Source organism: Gobio gobio (assembly GCF_949357685.1).
Source record: "Gobio gobio genome assembly, chromosome: 20".
NCBI classification, from domain to species: Eukaryota; Metazoa; Chordata; class Actinopteri; order Cypriniformes; family Gobionidae; genus Gobio; species Gobio gobio.
In genome coordinates, this window is record NC_137113.1 from 19,150,211 (window position 1) to 19,174,522 (window position 24,312).

Sequence of the window (24,312 nt, forward strand, 5' to 3'; positions counted from 1 at the left end):
ACAATCAGAACTCGTTACGTGTTTCTGAAGGAGGGACTTCATAGAAAGAGGAAATCACCAGCCGTTTTTAGGACAGTGAAAACAGCGGTACACAGATAAGTACATTGTATGAAAAATACTGTGTTTTTTTACACGCGAAACATGAACACATGTTATATTGCACACTGTAAACACAATCAAAGCTTCAAAAAAACACGAAGAACGGGACCTTTAAAAATGTTTGTGTGCTGCTGCGCATCCCTGTGTGTGTAATAAGCAGAGTGTACACGCATTGTGCACCCGCCTATATGCGCATACTACTAATGTACCCTTTACATAACACAAAAAGTACTGCGCTATTGACTTTAGACCAGGTTTTTGTTGGTCAATGGCACAGTCGTTTTCAGTTGAGTCTCATCTCCCATTCCCTTTAAAAGCCAAGTGCGCTCGCCCATGGGCGCACAAATGAGCGCAAATGCATTTGCTATTTAAACAAAGTAGCACTGGACATGAAAATGATTACTGCGCTCGGCTGAAACTAGCAATAAACACTTGCATCGTACCTGGCGTCGCATTGCGCCGGGTGTATGATATGGGCACCACAAGTGAAATAAATAAGCCTCAGACTGAAGGAAATGCAAATTCACACCTGTACAGTAGAGGGCACAGCTCAAACCCTTCAGCTGTGGATTGCCATTCTGGATTGTAGAAGAATTATTATTTTAGTGACAAATGAGGTGTTTTAGGGTTGTTTCTGGCACGTGAGATCCAAGCCAAACGCTTTCAGTGCAATACTGCGTTTATCCGATGTATTTATCACAAAGCTCGTAGATGTCATTTTAACAGTTACCGATGCACGAACACATTGTAATCCCACAAGTTTGCTTCCACTAGCTCATATCCTGACACGGTCAAAAATGGTTGTTCTGCCCTCAATTACACACCTGATTTCTCTTACTCTCTGGCTACCTATATACTAATCAAACCCACACTCCACCCAGTGTCCAACAATGGAATTACAACAGATATTCAATAGGGCATAATGGCTCTTACAATTATTTCAGCAATAAATACAGAAAAAAATGAAACACAATTGTGATGTTTATCTAAAGTCATTTTTGCTTATCGCTAAACTATCTATCATCTATCTATCTATCTATCTATCTATCTATCTATCTATCTATCTATCTATCTATCTATCTATCTATCTATCTATCTATCTATCTATCTATCTATCTATCTATCTATCTATCTATCTATCTATCTATCTATCTATCTATCTATCTATCTATCTATCTATCTATCTATCTATCTATCTATCTATCTATCTATCTATCTATCTATCTATCTATCTATCTTATCAGATACTGTATAAATGTTTTGGAGTATTGGAGTAAAGTGTCACTGTTCTGTGTTCTGTATGTTGCACATGGAATGTGAAAGAGCTCGTTCTTGTGATCTTCCTGGCCATCTAGTGGAAAATGTAGGATATACAGGGATACAAAGGCAAATGAGATTACGTGTGAGATGTGATAGCATGCTGCTAAAATGCATGACTAATGCTTAGAATGCTAAACCAAAATGTGGACTACACCCTGGCACCAGTTCACATGACAATATTTAAATACGATTGGTATTGTTATCTTCAGATCTGCAATGGGCTATTAAGGGAACAGATAGATGTGCAGCGATACAGCTAGGTAGCTTGTGGCCACTTTAGCTTTATTTGGGTTGCCAGGCCAAAGCCCAATAACAAAAGGCAAAGCAAGGAACATATTTTATAGCTCTTGTTATAAATTTCCTCCATTTTAGGCATTGTGTAAATAGCATGAACATTGGAATACAATAAGGACCTCAAAAGCTCTAGAAGAAGAGCTTTTTGAGGTCCTGAAATGAACAGTTAGATTTAGCCAATTAGATCCTAAAACCTCCAGAGTTTCGTACAAGGAAGTAATTATAGTTTCATCTTCAGATGTAACATTTACACGCTTTTTGTCTCTTCTATGAAATAATAGGCACCCCCAGTTGAGATAAATGTCACGAAAGTGTAAAAAAACACACCCTTTTAATTAACAGGTTTGGCTATTTCAACAGCACCCATTACTAGCAGTTGTATTCAACGTTTCAGTGTTACATACAGCATGACAATAGCCTGTACATAAAGTGAGATCCATAAATAAATAATTAACTGTATCATAGTGTAGAAGAAATTGACTGATTTGCAAAAATCCCAGATTTTTTCCAGATGCAACAGCAAAGGTAGGACCAACCAACTCCCTATTAATGCCCATAGTTTTTAAATTAATGTTCAACAATCACGCATGGATGTTCTTTTTTTTTTTTTTTGAGTCCACATACCCCAAGTTCTCTATCGAACCTTAATGGGTTCTTTTAGGCACTACATATATAGAATATTTTTAGGGGTTCCCATCATGGATCATTTTATGAATTTATGGATTGTAATTTTGTTTTAATAAATGTTTTATTTTAATTAAATTGTATGAAAATAGCTTGCAAACATATCACTAGAATTAACCACTAAACACATTATTTAAGACATTTCTCCTAATATAAACTTTTTGGCATAAAGAACCTTTTTGGTTCCTTAAAATTGAGTCAATAATCGTGTTCTTTCTAGAACCACAACCTTTTTTCTATTAGTCTATGTGTGCATATTTTATTGCATATGCATATTTATTTGCAAGTATGGCGGTCTGATTAACAAACATTTCATGGATTAATTTGTTCATTTTTGAGAACTTTAGTCCTTTTGTGAAAGTGAAAATGTGTGAAGATGATGTCAGTAACACATCAGAAGAGATATTTGTGTTAACCGCTAATGCCAGGCTTATTATACTCTTGAACTTTAGACAAATGGAGAAAAACTTTTTTTGGGGGGGGGGGAGAAATTCTCTGGAAATATATTTCTTCTACTGTTTTCAACAGTTAAATATTACTACAGGGGTAAATACTGTCACAAAACTGAAAAAAAAAAACTATTTAGGGGAATCTTATGAACTTTCCCCAAAGCAAACTTGTACTTATTGTAATATTAGAAATTAATTATAATTCATAAATCCACCTAACTCTGACCTATATCTGGTGAAATGTTTGAGGTGGGGGCATTTGCCTATGTGATGTGTGTTTGTGTGACTGTGGCAAGAAAAAAAAAAGCAGAAAGAGAGAGAGAGAGAGAGAGAGAGAGAGAGAGAGAGAGAGAGAGAGAGAGAGAGAGAGAGAGAGACAGAGAAAGAGAAAAGGAGGAAGAAGAGAGAGAAAGAGAGAGTACTGAGCTCTTCACGGAGAGCATGTGGTTTTGAGCGGATGGGCGGGCCATCCTGTGAACTTGAGAGAAGTGCATCTCTCACTGAAAGTGTGTATGCATGTGGCACACAAATGACACAAAGGGTCGGAAGTGGGGTGGGGGAATTAGAGGAAAACAGATGAGAGTTTTAAAAATGCACCATCTCTATTGTTACTAAGAATTCAATGAATATAAACAGCATAATGGATTAAAAAAAGTTTCTTTCCGAGGGGCCGTTTACACGACACCGTCATCAATTAAAACTGGACTTTTCATGGCCATTCATTTATACAACAGCGGTGGTTTGAGGGCCTGAAAATGCAAACTTTTGGCTGTTCACACAACAATACCATTGTCACGAAGGGGTGTGTCTGGTCTGCAACAATGTTTAGGTAGGTGACACATGTCAAATTTATGTCCACATGAATGGCTGGACCCAGGGTTTCCCAGCAGAACATTGCCCAGAGAATCCCATTTCCTCCACAGTGATTCAAGATTCAAGATTCAAGATTCAAGAGTTTTATCTTGAATCTTGAATCTTGAATCTTGAATCACTGTGGAGGAAATGGGATTCTCTGGGCAATGTTCTGCTGGGAAACCCTGGGTCCAGCCATTCATGTGGACATAAATTTATAAACAGTGTGTCGTCTTCCCACAGTGCATCCTGGTGCCATCACTTCCCCAGGTAAATGGCATACACATTCACAGCTGTCCATGTGTTGAATAAGAAAACGGGACTCATCAGACCAGACAACCTTCTTCCACCTCTTCCACAGGTCTGGTTTTGATGCTTGTGTGCTCACTAGGCACTTTTGTGTGACTTGTGCTTCTGTTTGCATGGACCAGACGGAATAGCCTTGTCCTCATGCATCGATGAACCTTGGGCACCCAACACCTTGTCACCGGTTTGTGGTTTGTCCCTCCTCTGACTACTGTTGGTATATTCTCAGCACTGCTTGTTTGGGAGCAACCCACAAGCTTTGCCGTTTCAGAGATACGCTAACCCAGTCACCTTTCCATAACAAAATGGCCCTTGTCAACGTTTCTCAGATATTTATTCCTGCACTGTAAACCTGAAAAAGTTGGCAAACCTCAAAAATTTTGAGGTAATTAGTACATCCATTTTTTTTTTTTTTTATAAATTCAAAGATTATGTGAGCAGAACTGGCAGTTTTTATTTTGTATACATTTGAATTGCTCTTAACTTTAAATATTTGAGTAAGCTAATTCATACATTTAATTTAAAATGATCAATTCAATTAAATGATCTCGACCTAAATATTTTTAGTATTGGAAATTTGTCAAGCTCAGACTCGAAACTCAAGATGTCAGCGCCATATTTGGACACATTGGCTTACAATGGAAGAGAGTGAAGGTGCGTCGTCCATCTTTTTTTTCTTTCTCAGCCAATCTCATGTCCTCACATCCTTCATATCTCAAAAAAGTCTTTAGTGTTTTGCACACACGCTATTCGTTCCGGTTAAATCACAAAATAAAATGTACATAAACGTGTCCCTATCTTGATACAGAAAAAAAAAATGTGTTACCCGAATGATGAGCATGCTTTGCTTGGTGTGTGCGCACGCTTTTCCGGGAGAAGTGTACATACAAGGATATTCCGCCCTTTATGGCTTCATACAGAGCCATACTCGAAAAAAACTTTCAGAAACTTGTGAGAAACCGGAAGGAGTATTTTTGGCACAGACTTTGGCCATGTTTAGCATGGGAATCCAACTCTTTAACAGTGTAAAAAAACTCATGAAATAGCATGAGACCCCCCTTTAAAAGAAACAAGTTCATAAAACTCAAAACAATGATACAATTCAGGTTACTTAAATGTGCCAGTTTTGTGAACTCAAAGGTTAACATCGTAAGGGTTTACTTTACAGCGTGCCCATTTTTCCAACATGTTGATTACGAGATCTGATTGTTTGCTTACCAATCTACCCAGACCTTATATGTGGTCTTGATAGGAGATTAAATCATTTATTGTTAATATCTATGATCAGCTCCTATCAATGCCACATATTATGCATAAACAAAATATGCAACCAATCAAAATTATTTAAAAAAGAAGCATAAGCACATTTCAACTAAAACATTTCCACTAAATTGTGTGCTCCATACATGTGAGAAAACGAATTATTAGGTTATAATATTCCCAATATTGTGTAATGAGGATAGATAATTTGAAAACATGATTATAATGTACTGCAAATATAAAAATCCATTGTGATCCTATTTAAAAAATTGACACCCAATCAGTGCATGTTCCAGTTTATTTCATAGTATTTACAGAATAATTTGACACAATATGCATTCGTTTTCAATGTTCTTTTTTTCTTCTTCTTTCTTTACAGTACCTTTGTTGCTATGACAAAATATCTCTACCCCATTATTGTCCCCTTAGCTCTTTAAAAGATTTGGCGAGTTATCACGTTGTCCCTTTGGAAGTTAGTCCTATGGTCAAGGAGCCATATTCACAAAGTTTTATCCCCTGAGTTATTTAAGAATATCACAAAAAAGTCACACACCAAACTACAGGGCAAAAGAGAGACCATATACTTTGAGCATCCAGAAAAGCATTCAGTTGGCTAATTTGCCTTTGCATGAGAAAAAACACTGTTTTGAGGAGCAAGAGAACAGCAATAGCTTTTTAAATAACTCCTGAGCGAATCTTTGTGAATAGTGGCTGAAGTTTTACTTTGCTTCTGCTTCTACTGTTCATTGACAAGGGTGCAAGACAAGTTATATATGGAAACTTGTGTGTGATTATGAAGAAATGGACTGTCTTTACACTTGAGCTGCGACTTGCCATGTCTGCACACTACCCATTAAAAATGTTTTCCCACATGTTCCAGTTTTGCAAACGTAATATATGCTGAAGTGGTGAAGTGGTTATCATGTGAAAAGAAATGAAAAAACAAGCAGGCTGTGTCTTTGGTTGTATTGATGGTATTTCAGTTTATCCACACCTGTTTGTTAGTCTTTCATGGAATATTAAATGGTGACATCATAGACGATTCATATTTACAACATCTGGGACGGTATTTTCCAGAATATCAGCGGTTACCACATAAAAATAGACGACCAATTGGATGCCAGTTATTTGACGGACAGCATACAGCTTCAAATTTTGCTCTTCGCTATATTTGGCTTTGTAATTTCGCACATGTGCACCAGCTATGACTTCTTTGTGCCACTTTCCCATTTTAGTTCTCCTGTATTTAGGTTAGTAGCATATCCAGTGCCCTCGATTTTCACAAGTCTGCAGAATCAGGGAAAGTAGCAAGAAAGAAGACTTTTAAATAGTATAGGGTACACTTGGAGGAATAGTAAGTTAGCTAATTCAACTGGGTGGCTTTATCATTTGGATTACAACAATACAAAACTTGAATTAGCAGTTCCAATGGTTTTCTTTTAATCTTCAGCAATCCATTTGCTCTTATCAGAGCTTGCAAAATGCATATCTATATTATATAGCTGAATTTACAGGTTAATACATATAATTGGCTTTAAATACAGGTAACCATTTACAATACATAAAAAAAACTGATAAAACCGATCGCGCTCTGTGATATGATCAGAAGAATATATTATTTTGTCAAAGCAATTTTTTCTGAAGCAATTTACATCAAAAAGATCGAAAACCATCCTGCAGAAATCACAGTATTACTGTCTTGAGAAACAACAGTAACTGGTGTTTTGTCAGTTTTGGCTAGTGTTTACAGAGCTGCAATCATGATGTATATATTATGAGAGGAAATACTTTAAGAATATCTTATAGGAAAGAAAAAAATATTCCCTTTTTGTACAACCAAACACCCCGGAAGACAAAGAAAAGAGATGATTGTGAATTTACAGATAATTACAAATAATCCAGTTTTGTTAAAGGGAAGTCCTGCCAAACTAATATTTATATAAGGGCAAAACCCTGGAGTATTAAAAAATAAATTTTATCTATATGGTTTTACTTTTTGTCTTAGTGTTAGTAATACTGGTAAAGATAAACTGGATTTTAAGTGCTTATATAAAGTGCTGAAATTCAAATGATGCAACCATTGGCCATTTGTCTAATATTCTCTCATACTCATCCTGTATAGCTCCCTCATAACTACTCATTTCACCTAAATATGGCACACAAAGTACATTCTGTGACCACGCTGAAGTGTAAACAATGCAAATCATCATGGGAACAGTAGCTAAAAGCTGAATTGTGAGCCTTAATATTGCAATATTTTTTTGAGTTAGGTTTAGTGTATGTAATTGCTGACAGCATTCAAAATAGAAAGTTACCAATTTCAACAAATTTGTGTTAAAAAGAAGCGAGATATATAGAGATGTGAGCCATTCGCGGCATATCTGAGCTGTGTAGGTTATCATTGATCTCCGTTTCACTTAACAAATGGTGAGAATGGCCACAGGTGCATCGCCTACATTCGGGTCTGAAGGCACCCAGCTAAAAATACCAGGAGCAAAAAATGAATGTAACTACGGAATAACGGAAGGTCATGGCGTGGCTGTGGGTGTCAGATCTTGCTGTTCTCCAGGTGCGAGTCAATGTGCTTGATCAAGGCATCATCGGGGTAACCAACAGGGAAGATTAGCTGACACAACGGGCAGCTCCTGACGTCACCCTCCTCCTCGGTCTCCATCCACAGCTGCAAAGGGCACAGTGATATGTTTGACAGCCATAATGTTTAAAATCCAGCATTAAAACGGATACAATAAAGGTGAAATGTGTATTTTATTCAATGTTAAAATATCTTGGCACAAGCAAAAGATTGATATCCCTGAAATGGGTAAACACCGTTTCTCTGTGGCACTTTCAAGACATTTTAGTGTTTATTAGAGCAGCCAGACAGAGCAAAATCTAAGTTCGAATTTGAATTTAACTGGCCACACCCCCACAGGAAATTGAGTCGGAATTACAGGAAAAAGATTTTCCTGAATTACAGAAATTTGACAAACGGCATTCTGGGAAATCAAATTACTGTGAAGTCTTTTGAAACTTTAAGATATGGCTTTGTCAAGCCACCATTCAAAGTCTTAAACCTTTTCCTACACATAAGCCCCGTTTCCACTGAAATTACCTGGAACAATTTGTCCCAGGAACTTTTTTTCCCTCAGACCTGTTGCTGTCTGCGTTTCCATCGCGGTCTAAAGTACCATTAGCCCTGTGACGTAGGACTACACACGACTTTCCAGTTCCCGCTGGATTTCGTCCTCCGGATATAAAGCTAGGAACACACCAAACCGACGCCACCCAACTAGTGGCAACGAAAGCAGACTGCTGAGTTGCCTCACGTTGGCTCACGTCGGCAGCGTCTGGGTCCAAAGTTGCCCTGACACACCAAGCAGACGCTCGACATCCGACGGCCTAGTAGCACGTCCGTTCTGCACCTGCGTAAGAGTAAATAGCTTTCTGTACCAGCTGGTGGCAGTAGTCTGTTTTCGTTATTCAAAGCGGGAAACCGGAAGAGCTACCCTGTAAACCCTATATAAACAAAGCGCACCCAAGGGGGTAATCCAGCACCCGGAAAGCGTACCTTCCATAGGGGCAGCCATTGCTAACCAAGTCATCACCTGCTGTTAGCATCCCATTGACTCCCATTCATTTTGGCGTCACTTTGACAGCGAATAACTTTACATCTGAGGCGTTTAAAGACTCCATTTGTCCACTGTTTATTGTCTAAAGAAACATGACAATGTATAAAAGGCTCCATTACATTGTATCTTACACTATCGCCCAGTAGAAGCCGTTTTTTTAAAAATAGGCAAACGATTGCATCATAACAGAGAGAGTACACCAGTAGAGAAATTACCATATAGACAGGAGGAGAAGCTTGCAGAATTTTTTTTTTACTGTCTATAGCCCTATTCGGACGGGATTAGTTTAACATGGGGAGGTGGGGGTAAAGTAATTTTACCTCAGGACGTCTGTAATGTTAATGGCCAATTCGCACGGGATAAGACATCTCAGTAAAACTAGCAGAAGTGGGAGGGGTAACTCGCTTTACGCACCACAGTAACCTCCTTGTCGTATGACGTTGCTTCCTGTTATCACGTGAGCAAACACGCCAACAAGAAAAACGCGAAACTGGAGCAGGGAGGAAACGCTGTGTTTAATCTCGGAATATTAAAAAAATCTTAAATAACATTTTTATATTATATGAATATTAAAAAATATTCTAATGTAATGCTAAAAGAAGTGTTGTGCCTCTAATAAGTGTTTTATATCTTCTTTTTGGTTTAAATGGTATGCGGAAAATACTGGAGGTTTGCCACAGAGTTGTCCCACCACCTACAACACAACCGAGTGCTGTTTGAAGCGGCTCCATGCTTGCAAAACGCGCCAAAAACTACTTTTAAACAGTAAATGATGGAATTTTACCGTACATTTTTACAGCGGGTCTATTCGAACGGGATTAGTATTACCCGAGGTCATTTTTCCAGACCTTTTTACAGAAGGTAAAAGTCTCCGTAATCTTTACTGACATTGTCCGTAATGATTACCGAGATGGCACATTCGGACGGGACTAAAATCACAGAGAACCTCTGGTAATAATTACTTTACCCCCACCTCCCCATGTTAAACTAATCCCGTCCGAATAGGGCTTTAGAGGCAATCGGGGGGACGTGGAGGCATAAAGTCCATAAATATTTCAACATTGTGATTCAGATTTCACTTTGCACAACTGCTAGAAGACTTACAACTGTAAGACAGGTCGCTCACTTCACATCTAAGTCGTCAAGCTCAGTCTGAGGCAGCACAGTACGCTCAGCCATCTGGAAGTGAGTGCTTCTAATTGACTTCACTTTTCCCCGTCGAAGCCTATGGGGTCGCCGTGGTCCATTTCTTTTACTGTCTATAAGACCACCTCATAATCACGCTCACCACAGATGATCACTTTTGGGGGGTTTTCTCGTGCACTGGATTGCTAGCAGAACAGCCAATCAGAACGATCAACGACCAACTTAGTTGGCCGACGCACGAAAACTGCCCGACGGCCAACCGTCGGCTTGGTATGTTCCAGGCTTAAGCTGAATAAACCCTGAACCTCGCCGTCGGTCCATCGATCGAAGATTTTTTTAACTTCATTGTTGATTCCAATAGCAAACAACTCTTACTGCACGCACTGCAACAGACAGCGCTCAAGTCCCACCACTGAAAGTTCCTGAACTTTGAAAAAGTACTACCTCACGAGCAGGGACATTTTGAGGGGGACATTTTTACCCGGAACTTTATGTAACCCCTGGTTCCTGCGGTCGAAACACACCGAGTACCACCCCAAAGTCCCTAGTTCAAGGGGAAAGTTCCTGCGGTGGAAACGGCTATATTTTCAGTTCATTGTAATTGAAGGAATTTTAAAAGCATTTTGAATTCTGCACAAATTTAAGGAATCCAGTATGAAAAAAAAAGTGTTATTCCATTTGGTTACACATTTCACCTTTATGTTATCTTCAACATAGGCTCATTGGAAAAATGTGCCTCTACCTAAACTCCAAAAAATGTACCTACAGTATACATGCAATTTACTACAGTTTCCAGCTCAAATAAACAGTAGTGGCAGTAAAACACCAACAACTTTTATTCCTTTTCACATAAATTATGATTATCAATTAATTTCACTCTGTACTTTGCACAATAATGTGTTATGACTCAAAAGACTTTTACCATAGTGCATGGTTTGTAAACTGATACATTTTAATGTTTGCATCACATAACCAGCTCCAAGTATCTGGCTTTTTTGACATTGTAAACTTGCTCGGTAGCTCACCTGGTACATAATTGCACTTGCAATGCGTCACGAAATGTGCAAGAAGCAATGCAATATCATTTTGCAGAAATGTTGCCACAGGCACGTTTTTCCAATGACTCTGGGTTGGTTATTCTGGCCACTGATTTGCTACTCACGTTGATGGATGGCCACGACTGGGCGTGCTCTGCATGCAGGTATCCAGGTGGGTGGCAGCTTAGGGTGTTGGGACGGGAAGGAATGGGGAAAACGGAACAAGAGGTGGGGCCTCTGGTGCTCGATGAGGGACTCGACACCCCCAGTGTTCGCGGTGGACTGATGGGATGAGGGCAGGACCACTCCTCCTCATCCTCTGAGGACTGCGGAGGCTGTGGGGATGAATGCAGAGGTGCCGGGCTGGGCTGAGGCTCGAAATGCAAGTGGGACACATCCGAGTGGTGGAAGGACAGCTCCCTGGACAGCCGTGGAGATTCAGCCAATCCCCCATCGCCTCCAACCCCAGACTGAGAGCCCTGTCTTTGAACTAACATGTGCTGGCTTCCTCCATGTTGCTGTTGTTGTTTTTGCTGCTGTTGTTGCTGCTGCTGCTGCTTGTGGTAGCTGTCGACATAAGGTCGAGGTTTCGGCAGGGTGGACACCGGGTCCAGAGTGAACCGTGGCGGCCGCTGATAAGCAGACGGATCGGCTACTTCAGAGTAACTGCGTCTTCCCTGGAAACTGGCCCTCAGGTGGTGGGAAGTAGGCCTGCAAGAATAGGATGCGGGGCCGTCGCTGAGCTCAGGCAGAGGTGAGCGACGGTGCATGTCCGGAGAGAGACGCTGCAGGATAGGGGAGCGCCGCTGGGGCACAGGAGAGTGACGCTGTTGGATGGGGGAATGACGCTGTTGGATGGGGGAATGCCGCTGCGGAACGGGCGAATGCCTCTGGTGAGGGACGGGAGAGTGGCGCTGAACTAGAAGATGAACACAAAAGTGAAAAAAGAGATTAAATATAAGCAGTAAGACATGACATGTTTAAACATAACCACGTTGCACACATGCTTGACATCAGTGTTAATTATGTTAACAAAATTACTGCAGAAAATGCTCCTAAAAGTGAGCATGAATTTAAATGTCACCCGACAATTTTCTAAATCCATGTTTGATCTGCATGTGTTTCACTTTTTTTTAAATGTTCTACCTCATAATCTTTAATGAATATATAACCTGACCTTCTGGTAAAAAAATTCCAAACCTCTCTGGTGACATCTCCAATCCTTTATTGTGCTGAAATGCCATCGTCTTACATTTTTTCTTTTTTGATAATCCATTACACTCAGATGTATGTCACAATACAGAAGAAAAGATCTGTCGTTTTTTTTAGGGCCCTATCATACACCTGGAACAATGCAACGGCAGGCTGTTTTTTTGCTAGTTTCAGCCCGACAGTTAGAATTTTCACATCCAGTGCCACGTTGTTTAAAGGTCCCATGGCATGACATTTTCCTTTTAACATTAATATGAGTTCCCCTAGCCTGTATATGGTCCCCAAGTGGCTAGAAATTTTGATAGGTGTAAACCGAGTTCTGGGTGTCCTGCTCTGCCTTTGAGAAAATGAGAGCTCAGACGAGCTGATCTGGAATCTTCCCTGTATGTCGCCATACGGGGAACGGTTGCCTCCCCTTCCTACCATATGGATTCGACAGCACCGCCACAAACAGTGAGTAACAGTGTTCATTAATGCCTGATCTGTGATCAGTGATTTCTGATGTGTAACTAAGTCTGATGTGTCAAGTTCACGCAGACTTTCTTTCTAAATCGCTTAATACTGTCAGTCCCGCCGCTGGCCGTCTTGATGCCCTTAGCGTAATGTATCAGTGAATCAAGCCAGTGACTAAAACGATCAACTTCACATCGTTTCTGTTAGTAGCATGAAACAAATCTGTTATTTCAATTGTGATTAGATGCTAGATTAGCACAGTCTTTATAATGTTTGGATCTGTCAATCACACTTTGCGAGTGTATCTGCACACTTTTACCAAACTGCCGTTATAACGAATGACGCTGTTATGCTGCACAAAGCTCTTACTGTATTCATGTCGATGTCGTGTTTGCTGTTAGTTGTGGTGAAAGCATTTTGTGAGAGAAAACGTGCTGCAATGACAAGATCACTGCATTCACGCGATCAACAGACTGTGTACTCAATGCTCATCACTGCAGCTTTTCATGTGATGGGAAAAGATCTAAAAATAATGCTATAATCAACACTTTGACGATTCGTTCATCTCGACGGCTGTGATGGTAAAAAAAACGTAGCAAAAGTAGGCTATTCGAGAGAGGTTCCACATGTTACAAAGTTCGTAGAATAAGAAGGAAGAAGACAGGGTCGGCGTGACTGGGACTCATGTTTATTCAGAACTCTCAGATACAAACGAAATAAACTTGCGCTCTCAACAACTCTGTACAATAAAGCTTTCTCAGCTATCTTTCTCCAGCTCTAAGGTCTCTCTGGTCCACATGCAGTCCGTCTCTCTCTCTGGCAGCGCTTGCAGACCTTGCTAAACCACGCCCCCTCCGCCACATAATCTAATACTCATTTCAAATGCAAAGATGTCAGCCAGTAACAACAGTGGGCGTTTTCACTGATGTCTCACATCAGACACGCCTCTTGAAAAAGAGCATTCAAGCCAGAGGGCTAATAGAATCAGTATAGAAAACATTATAAAATAATAAAAACAATCCATGCCATGGGACCTTTAAATAGCAAATGCACTTGTGCCCATCTGTTCGCCCATGGGCGTGCTGGTCTGAAAACTAGGTGCATTGCTATTTTGAGGCAACTGAAAACGACTGTGCCATTGACCAACAAAAACCTGGTCTAAAGTCAATAGCGCAGTATTTTTTGTGTTTCTTAAAGGGCGCACAACACATGTACACTCTGCTTAATACACACACAGGGATGCGCAGCAGCTCACAACATTTTTTAAATATTAATAGGATTCCTAATATAAAAGAATTCCTCTCTGGAGAAGCATTCAGTCTTTACACTCGGAAATTTTGACATGTAAATAGCGAATCCGCCATGGTGGAAGCACAACTGGCTTTTAAAGGGAATGGGAGATGAGAGATTTATTGCACATTACGCCCAAAATACACCAATGACTCATTAAGAGACTAGGTACAACCCCTTTGGACTATGCGCCTGGCACGCCAAACAGTTTTTTCAGTGCTTAAACTAGCAAAAGTGGATTCGGACCTGCCCTAAGTGCACCAGCGCCATGCGCTTCAAACCATGTGCTCAGATCGTTAAAATAGGCCCCTATGTGTGTTAACTAAATCACCCATTCTATACATATGAGTTTAATCAGAATTATGTACACAACATAAACATAGCTAGTCAGATTTGCACTTTTCATAACAAAAATCTAAAACATGGGCAATGACATGAAAATGTTACAATTATATGGTTAAATTCATATATAAAATGCTTGAATATTTAAATTAAATTAAAGGTAGCATGGTTTCTTTTTATTACCGGAAGAATACCTTGAAAGGCAGTGTAAAGAAAACAGTCCCTAATGGACAGATAGACGTCTGTAATGACTTCCTCTTTCCCCACAGATTTCCTCTTTGAACCCCAGCACCTGTGGCAGGCTACTTCTACACAAGTTTCTGACTATAAACAGGCATACAAGATCTTGTACAGAAGATGCATATATCTCTCGATAATAAGTCTAACGTGCATATACTGTGTGAGCTTCCTGCAATCGCGAGATTGCAATCAGCTATTTAGAGAAATCAGTCCTTCTATCTATGAATCAGTAGGGTTTTTTTTTCCTCCATCCGCTTCTGCTTTTTAGACTGGTTTCCTATATCAAATGGGTTGTGTGGTTGAGTGCAGAGGTGCTAAAAGATAAGAGTTGTTTATGTTCTTAAACTCTAAAGAAGAGACACTCAACGTGAGAGGCGATCAAAACGTCAGCAAAAATATTCCTTGTGGAATACAGCGAGAGCAAACAAGCATGCAGTGCTAAAAAAAGCACCTGTTTACACGCACACTGTGAGTTTGACGAATTGGTTCTATTACAAAAGAGGTTCATTAAAGTATGAACATATGATTATTACCTAAATAAGGTCTTCTTAACACTACACTATGAATAAGGTCAAGTTGGCAGTTGATATTTCAATTCATCCCAAAGGATTTAATTGAGTGCCGTGGGTGTCACACATGGAATATATTAAATTAGTGATTTCTTCTTTGCAACCATTTAAACAGGCTTTATCATTTTTTTGGATCTTACGTAGTTAACTCACTGACCTCTTTCTACTGTATATGAGATAGTCAAACTGGCAATTAGAAGGTGTCTATGGTGTATGTTAAAGACTCTTTATACGTCTCTGAATGAATGTATAATATGGATGTCATATGACGATCTTTGTCCTCGTACCTGGGCTCACCGGCTCCTGTGACGCTTTCCGCAATATCTCGGTCTGTTTCGAGGTCAGAGCCTGTAACTTGCCCAACTCCTCTGTCAGCTCAGTATAGGCCAAAGCCAGATTGACTCTGTGGAGAGAACAGGAGAAAGAGAGGGAATGAGAAAAGAAAGTTTTAGTATTATAACCACCTGCAATCAAGTTTAACCAGTTTCTAAATGCCCTGCAACAGTATTGCACCCTGGTTATTTAAAGGGATACCAAAAAAATGAAAATTCTGTCATCATTTACTCACCCTCAAGTTGTTCCAAACCTGTATACATTTCTATGGTAGTCAATGGGGGCAGAGATCTGCTTGGTAACAAACATTCTTCAAAATATATTTCTTTGTGTACAGCAAAAGGTTCGGAACAACTTGAGGGTGAGTAAATGATGACAGAATTTTCCTTTTTGGGTGAACTATCCCTTTAAATTAAGTCATTGTCATCATTACTGCCATATTCTTGCTATGTAAACTAGGCTCATACTGTAAATTGCTCCTATTTACAAAACTAAACATTATTTACCACGTGCACTTAACATCATGCTGTTACCAGCTGACATGGAACTGCACTGGATCCAAACCGCACATTACCGTATAACTGACAATGACAATACAAATATCAGCATTACTTAGCATTTATGACATATAAAACCAATAATAAGGTGGTATGCTTCTGCACATAACAATGGTTGACAATTATGTTTATGACAGTTGGTAACACTATTTAACTGTGATATGTGTCGCTCCACAAGTGAGAACATAACGCATGACTGGGCCAGTGTATAGTTTCAAATCATCTGACTCTGCAGTCACTCACCATGGCAACCAAATTTCTAAAAAGCATCAGTCATCACAAAAATTGCCAACTGATTTCCTACACAAATGTGCTAGTCTCTTGTAGCACTCTGCGGTCTCCTTCTTCACACACTATAAAATAACTTTAACTCATAATCAAAAGTTCATGTCCAATTGTTTATTTATTTATATGATAAATAGTAATGTATTAAAGCACCAGGCTGGTTTATTTTGCAGTAATGACTGACTGACTGTACATCACCTCTTACTTATCTTGCAAACTTGTTGCTTCTCTTCCACTGAGAACAAAAGCTTTCCTTCCATTTAACAAAAATGCTATCACATACTGTATTGATATTATCTTGTTTGCTCAAAAGATACACAATAAGAATTAGACACAGAAGAGTTATACATTTGTGATAATCATCAAAAAGAAAATGTTATGGTAAAACATGCCAGCTAATTTTGATGCAAGGAAACAGAAACATCAGTTTAGCTTTATCTGATTTTGCGCTGACCGAATTCACAAAAACCTTCGGAGCTTTATTCTAAAAAGACTCATCTTTTTTAGATGGTGTCAGATATATCAGGAGAGACATTTCAGTTTTTACACTTCAGAGGGCACGTGCGACCACTCACTTTTTTAAACCCGCTTGCATTCGCATGAATTTGAGAACCACAGAGACGTAAATACAGTAGTATGTGTAATCATCATGCTGTTGAGTTATATTGTACTTTTCAAGGATCATTATGAGTGCCATTTTTTCATATGTATAAGGATAAAAATCTTCAGTGCAAATTTGAAAACAATCTCAAAAGCTTTTAAGGTCAACTACCACTTTGATTAAGTAAAGTCACTATAATGCAAATTTTAATTAATTGCAAATGACAATAATGAGTAGATATGAAAAAAGTATGAAGAGGGTCAAACACAAGGGGACAAAACTAATGATGAAGTTCGCTGCATTTTAATAAGACGAGTTAAATGAGTCAGCCGCCACCAATGCAGTCTGGTGCAAGGTCACATCTAGTCAATTTTCTCTCTCAGTTAGTGGAGGACTAAAGCTCTCTGCCTCTTTTTCAGTCCCACACAGACACACACACACACACGCACACACACACACACACACACGCACACACACGCACACACACACACGCATTACCATATTGCCCAAAGATATCTGAATAAGAGAGATTCAGCTGCACTGTTGATTAATCATGTCTCATATCTGTTTATTTTGAGACTAAATAATACCAAAGAAAAAACTGACCTCAGTATAGGCAAAGTACTGGACGCACAGTTTTAATTTGTATTCATAGACCACAGTTCAAAAGAAACCACAGGCCAATCGGTTTTAACCACCTCACACCACCAGCGATCGGCAAAGTTTCCCCCTGTTGCTAGCCAATGAGCCATAGCTTTGGATATTCTTACCGTTCTGCTCATTGTGTCCTTCATTTGGCCCTCTGGGCATCTGAACATCCACAGTCAGGCTCAAGCAGCCTTGGTACTCAGCGGTAATGAGTTGCCTTTCTCTTCCATCATTATAGACGACTGAGCAATAACTCCACTGTCTAAGTGTCATCCTCATTTGATAGACACTATCTATCAAAGAAGTATTTACAGGCGATTTAGATGATGTGCAACACCTTTTTTCTCACCTCCACACACGCTCGCTCGCTTGCTCGAACGCACACACACACACACACACACACACACACACACACACACACACACACACACACACACACACACACACACACACACACACACACACACACACACACACACACACACACACACACACACACACACACACACACACACACACACACACACACACACACGTTGGGTTTTCATGTTTTATGGGGACTTTCCATAGGCGTAATGGTTTTTATACCGTACATACCGTATATTCTATCTCCCTACACTGCCCTTGCCCCTAAACCTACCCATCACAGGAGACATTCTGCATTTTTACATTTTCAAAAAACATCACAGTCAGATTTATACGATGTTTTCCTCATGGTGGGGACATTTTGTCCCCATAACGTAGGGATTACCAGTCCACACACACACACACACACACACACACACACACACACACACACACACACACACACACACACACACACACACACACACACACACACACACACACACACACACACACACACACACACACACACACACACACACACACACACACACACACACACACACACACACAGATCTGTAAAATCACAACCCTTGAAGTATGAAAAAGTGCTTTTGTTGAGCAACTGCAGTGCTATTAAGTACAAAAAGAACAAAATAATGTTTATATATATATATATATATATATATATATATATATATATATATATATATATATATATATATATATATATATATATATATATATATATATATATATATATATATATATATATATATATATATATATATATATATATATATATATATATATATATATATGAGTGGGAGGATGTGTATGTGTGTGTGTGTATATTTGTGTGCTTTTTATGTGAATATTGATGATGATGATGATCTAGTGTGGGAGGGATGTGGGCTGCTTGAGCGATGTCTGACCTTTGTTCTGAAATTTGTTCTATGATATTCATCTTCTATCTTTATATACTCTATTTGTCAGTAAAACTTTAACATAAAGCAGTCAAATAACTTAATAAGCACAGCCCCGTGACAGACAATAAATACTATGTAAACAGGAACAAATAGGGACCTTACCCCAACAAGCATTATTAAAAATAATTGCAAAACATCCATCTCAACCCTTTGAATCAGTATCTTTGGTTAAAAAAAAGAACTTTAAGGTTTTCTGTCTGATATCAAACCAAACATCTTGATGAAAGCAAATACACACTATAAACCATAACAATCAAAATAATTCACTGGATTGAGCAGGGCAAACTCAAATTAAACAAATTAGTTCAATCAAATTAACTCTTATGAGTATTTAGAACTTTCTTTTTCTTTTGAGTTTGTGAAACTGACCCATTTTAAGTCTGAATTGTTTATTGTTTTGAGTTCTATACATTTCTTTCTTTTAATTTAGACAAACAAATATTTACCTGAAACAGGGCTATTTCAGGGCCATATGAAGTGGGAGATTTAGTAGTGTTTATTGCTTTGCTATTCTAATTAATAAAGGAGTTTCTGTATATGTTTTTTTTTGACAAGTGCAGCATGAGCTTGTTTTGAGAACAGGTATTTTGTTAAATGTTAAATGTTCTATATTGCCGTACTCTTTCAGCAATTGCTATGCTAATGTTATTAAAGAATTGTCTTGCCAATTAGCATTTGCTGAATTAGCTAGTTATAGTTACATTGCCACTACTAAAAATATTTAACTCCTTTGCAGTCAAAGATCGCAGACGGCCCAGATTACTATTGTTCAACATTCACTGCTCGTTAAAACATTACACTCTAACATCATCTGGACAATTCAGAAATGTCTCTGGTATTCAGCTGTGAACTCTCAAGTGTTGGCTTTCTAGAAATATATTGGTCATGTGTCTATTCAGAATAACTTGTGAGTCGCAGCGTTTTTATTATGGGTATGTCAAAATGCCCCACTTGACAAAAAGGTGGTGGTGGGGGAGCTGACAGGCAAGGGGTTAAATTGAGTTTACATGATAATTTTAAGTTGATATGAAAGTCAAGAACAATTAAATTGTAGGAGTCAGTACTGTTTACTTAAACTTTTGAATGTTACCAGCACACTTTAAAATAAATTGAACAGAGTTTCTATTTACACTCTGGTTTATAAAGTGGCATGTTGGGACACCACCTTGTTATGCGTAAAGACTGTTAAAAACTGTTAGTCGAAGATAGCTTTTATTTAAACCTTAGCAGCTAAGTAAATTTAGCTGACAATGCATTAATATTAGCTAAATGTTTTAATTTTCAATTTCAAATCATCATGATTTCACACAGTGATGCTGCAAAGTGAAAAACCATAAAACTTGCACACATATGGAAAAAAAAAATAGGGATGCCAATTTCAGTGAAAGATACCAGAACATTGTGGAATTTCTTTAAACTGTATATCTTTTCCTCTCTTTTAGAATCTGTGGCTAAGAAATAATAATCCCTAATAATCCCCTCCATCAGAAAACAAGACAAAACCTCAAAAATTACCAGCATAAGAATGTCTGAGTAACTGCAAGTAAGATTTTAGCCGTTTTCTGTTAAATCACGACTTTTACAAGAATCAACAGTTCAAACAGAGAGGGGGAGTAGAGTGTGAAACTGTGAGGTGCAAAGAGATGTAGGCATTACTGTGACCTTCCTTTTCAAGACTCCCCATTTCACTTCACAGGTTACTTTCAGTTCACCTGTATTCTTTTCATAATCAGTTAGACTTTAGACCTCTTTCTGTGTGATTGTGAAAGTGATCTGGAGGCTTGCCAATAGCTATACTGCCCTCTACTGGTACATTTCCATGGCCCACACCTTTACAGAAACTAGCCATGCAACTGCAGCAAATAATAGAGCAGCAAAATCTAATCAAATACATTTACAAAAGCAGCAACTTCCATGTTAATATGCACAGCTGTTGTCTTTTAATCAAGGAAGCAGACACTTACTGTTCATCTCCAACTTTCTTTATCCACTCCACATCACACTGTCCACATGTGGAGCTCACCTCCTGTGAAAAAGAGAGTCATGTTAGGCTTTCTGTATATTACACATGTGCAATCTGAACTTTATGTGAACCTTCACTCCTGTTCAAAAGTTTGGGGTCGGTAAGATTTCTTAAAAATGTTTTTTACTTTGGCTTTTACTCACCAAGGCTGCATTCATTTGATAAAAAAAATCAGTTAAAACAGTAACATTACAGTAAAATTGAGGCATATTATTATAATTTAAATGACATTTCTGTTTTTAATATATTTTAAAATGTCATTTATTCCTGTGATGGCAAAGCTGAATTTTCAGCATCATTATCAGGAATCATTCTAATATGCTGATTTGGTGCTCAAGAAACATTTCTTCTTATTACATTGAAAACAATTTTGCTGATTAATATTTTGTGCAATTTAATGCATCCTTGATAAATAAAAGTATTAATTTCTTCCAAAGAAATCTGAAGTCCAAGTTAATGAAAGCATGAAAGGTCACGTCAATGCTTGATCGGAGACAAAAGTTAAAGGCAAAATTCAGTTATATGCTATAATTGAAAGTAAGACAAAGTTGTTAATACACTGTTTTCTATGACTCTGAGAAAAATCTGTGTTACTGCACAGATCATAGTCAAATAGACTTGCTTCTCTTAGAAAAAAAAGGTTCTATATAAATCATTAAAGGTTGTAGGCACTTCATATATATATAACCTATTAGGCGTTTCCATCATGGGATACTTTTATGGATTTAGTTTTAATTAATTAATTTGGTTTTAATTCATTTTTAATTTTAATGTCATTTTATGAATTAAGCAGCTTGTAATCATACATTATCACTAGAAAAAAAACATTTCTCTTTATTTACAGTGCCTTACTCACAGAGTAAAAGGGTGTAAAAATTGTACCTTTAGGGGTACAACAGCTTGTCAGTGGGACAGTACCCACTTTGCACTTTTTTTTTTACCACAAACCGGTTCATAGTAGTACCTTAAGGTACGTATTTGTACACTAAGGTACTAATATTCACCTTTTAGGAGGATAAAAGGTACAAAGATGTCCTTTTAAGGGTTCTGCCCCAGTGACAAGCTGTTGTACCCCTAAAGGTACAATTTTGACACCCTTTTTCTCTGAGCGTACTATTCAGATAGTGGATAAAAATAAAAACATAAATATGAATGGGAATATACTTCAGATATATTTTACTAATTTCTAGGGGTGCCAATAATTACGGCCAACATGCATTGGAGAAAAACATTTATTTCAGGATGTGAGTTTCCCCCACATTCAATTGTTTTACTTCAATGAAAGGTTTTGTATTTTTTTTTAATGAAAGAAAAAAAAGGATAAACAATGCAGATTAATTTTCACAGACGCCTTTTGTTCATATTTACCAAGGGTGCCAATATTAATGGAGGGCACTGTAGAACTTTTTTGGCATAAAGGTTTTTTATTTTTTATTTAATTGAGTCAAGAACCCTATAGAGTACTGCAGGTATGACGTCACTTTGTAGGCCCACCGAGGGAACCAGTTAGCATCGCACTGGTTTCATCGAGAAAAACCCAATAGGATTTTTCCATAGGCTTTTGGATTATCGCAAACAACAAGCTCTTGTGATCAATGATGGGAATAACGGCGTTATAAATAACGCCGTTACTAACGGCATTACTTTTTCCAGTAATGAGTAATCTAATTGATTACTCTTCTCATCTTAATAACGCCGTTACCGTTACTGCCAAAAAATGCGGCGCGTTACTATAACTGATGAATTTTTTTTTTCATCAGACCAACTAGATCTCTGAGCGAGTTCTACTGTTCTTCCTTGGTTAGTGGGCAGAGCACGAGACAAGCGCATACATTCTGACGATTGGCTGAGGTAGAGTACAATTTAAATTGTAAGCCAATCAGAGGTAGAGTTGGGCAGGTGTTCGAAAGCACGCATAGTAGTGATGGGCATTCGGCTCTTTTGACTCAGCTCACTGAAAAGAGCCGGCTCTTTTGGCTCACAAACGGCTCTTTAAATGACTTTGAGCAATTGAGCAATTCACCTTATGCGACGTTCACCTAAAAGAGCCGGCTCTTAGAGTCGGCTCATTCGCGAATCGCGAACGACCCATCAAAAGCTCATTCGCGAACGAGTCGATCCATCATCACTAACGGTCATTCGCGAACGACCCATCATTAGTAATGCTCATGAATTGCAAACGACTCATCATAATAACGCATAGTCAGACAGGACAGGACACACAAGAAAAAACAACACAAGCCAGTCAGTCAACGAGAGACAGGTATGGCGACGAGCCCAAATAATCCAAAAGTAGCCTTCTCTAAATGGAAGTATAGACATTACTTTTTCCTTCAAGAAATTAAAGGAACGAATGTAATCGTGAAATGCACATTATGCCCTGGGCAAAAGTGCCTATCCACGTCATTGTCAAGTAATTCAAACTTACTCAAACATCTTTCAACGTTGCATGCTTCCACGAAATTAGTGGCCATGACTACCGAAGGAGAAGTAAGATTGTCAATGGCCAGAGTACGAGATTTATTTTTATGGAGATGTATTTTTTTTTTTTTATGTATTACCTACCTGTTTATATCCTTCGGTATGCTATACATTGCACTTTCCAGTTACATTGAAAGCACCTAAAATTGTTACACTGTTCTACTTGAAGTACAGTATTTTTGCAGTAATTTTTGTTTTATTTGCACTACAAAGAGTGTATATATTTGTTAATTCTTTTTGGTATATTGCTTAACAAGCTTAATTTAATTTTGCCCAGTTGTGGCCTGTTGAGGGGCAATAAATATCAAAAGCTCCAAAACATCTATGGTGTTATTTGCATTGATCCACTATATAAACATAATATCTACATACATGGCATTTGATTGGAGGCTAGTCTCACTTTGTCCCACAGCAAAAAATTTTTTTGATGTGTACATATGTTTCATGTTTCTGTTAATAATGTATTGTATTAAGTGTCCATTTCATTATAATATTCAGATTTATCATAAATAATTGAACATGCACATGTATTTTAAGGTCCGTTAAAGAGGGGTAGAGGTGGGGTCACATTTGAGCATTTAAAATTTAATTTTACTTGAAAGTAACGCAACAGTTACTTTCTTAAGTAACTAGTTACTTTTAAAATTTGTAACTGAGTAACTAATTTAGTTACTTTTTGGAAGAAGTAACTAGTAACTGTAACTAATTACTTTTTAAAAGTAACTTGCCCAACACTGCTTGTGATCAACAAAAGTGTATGATACTTCATCATGATCATTTTCACAGATGAACACAACTTTTAAGAATTTTGAAGCCTTAATGCAGTTGCCAGAAGTAAAAAGCTAAAGGTAGCAGAAGCACACAAACA

The 24,312-nt window shown here is 38.3% G+C and overlaps 1 protein-coding gene across 1 annotated transcript in view; it reads right to left on the reverse strand.

Moving 5' to 3' along the window:
- Window positions 1–5,544: 5,544 nt before the first annotated feature.
- The window catches only part of tbkbp1 (TBK1 binding protein 1), a 71,414-nt gene continuing 52,646 nt past the window's right edge, over window positions 5,545–24,312 (reverse strand). The window contains exons 7-10 of the mRNA XM_079846040.1: window positions 20,905–20,966; window positions 15,470–15,585; window positions 11,202–11,995; window positions 5,545–7,944 (exon numbers count right to left, since the gene is read on the reverse strand). Of these exons, the coding sequence (XP_079702166.1) occupies window positions 7,813–7,944; window positions 11,202–11,995; window positions 15,470–15,585; window positions 20,905–20,966 (1,104 nt within the window). The 3' untranslated portion in view covers window positions 5,545–7,812. The remainder of the gene's footprint in view (window positions 7,945–11,201; window positions 11,996–15,469; window positions 15,586–20,904; window positions 20,967–24,312) is intronic.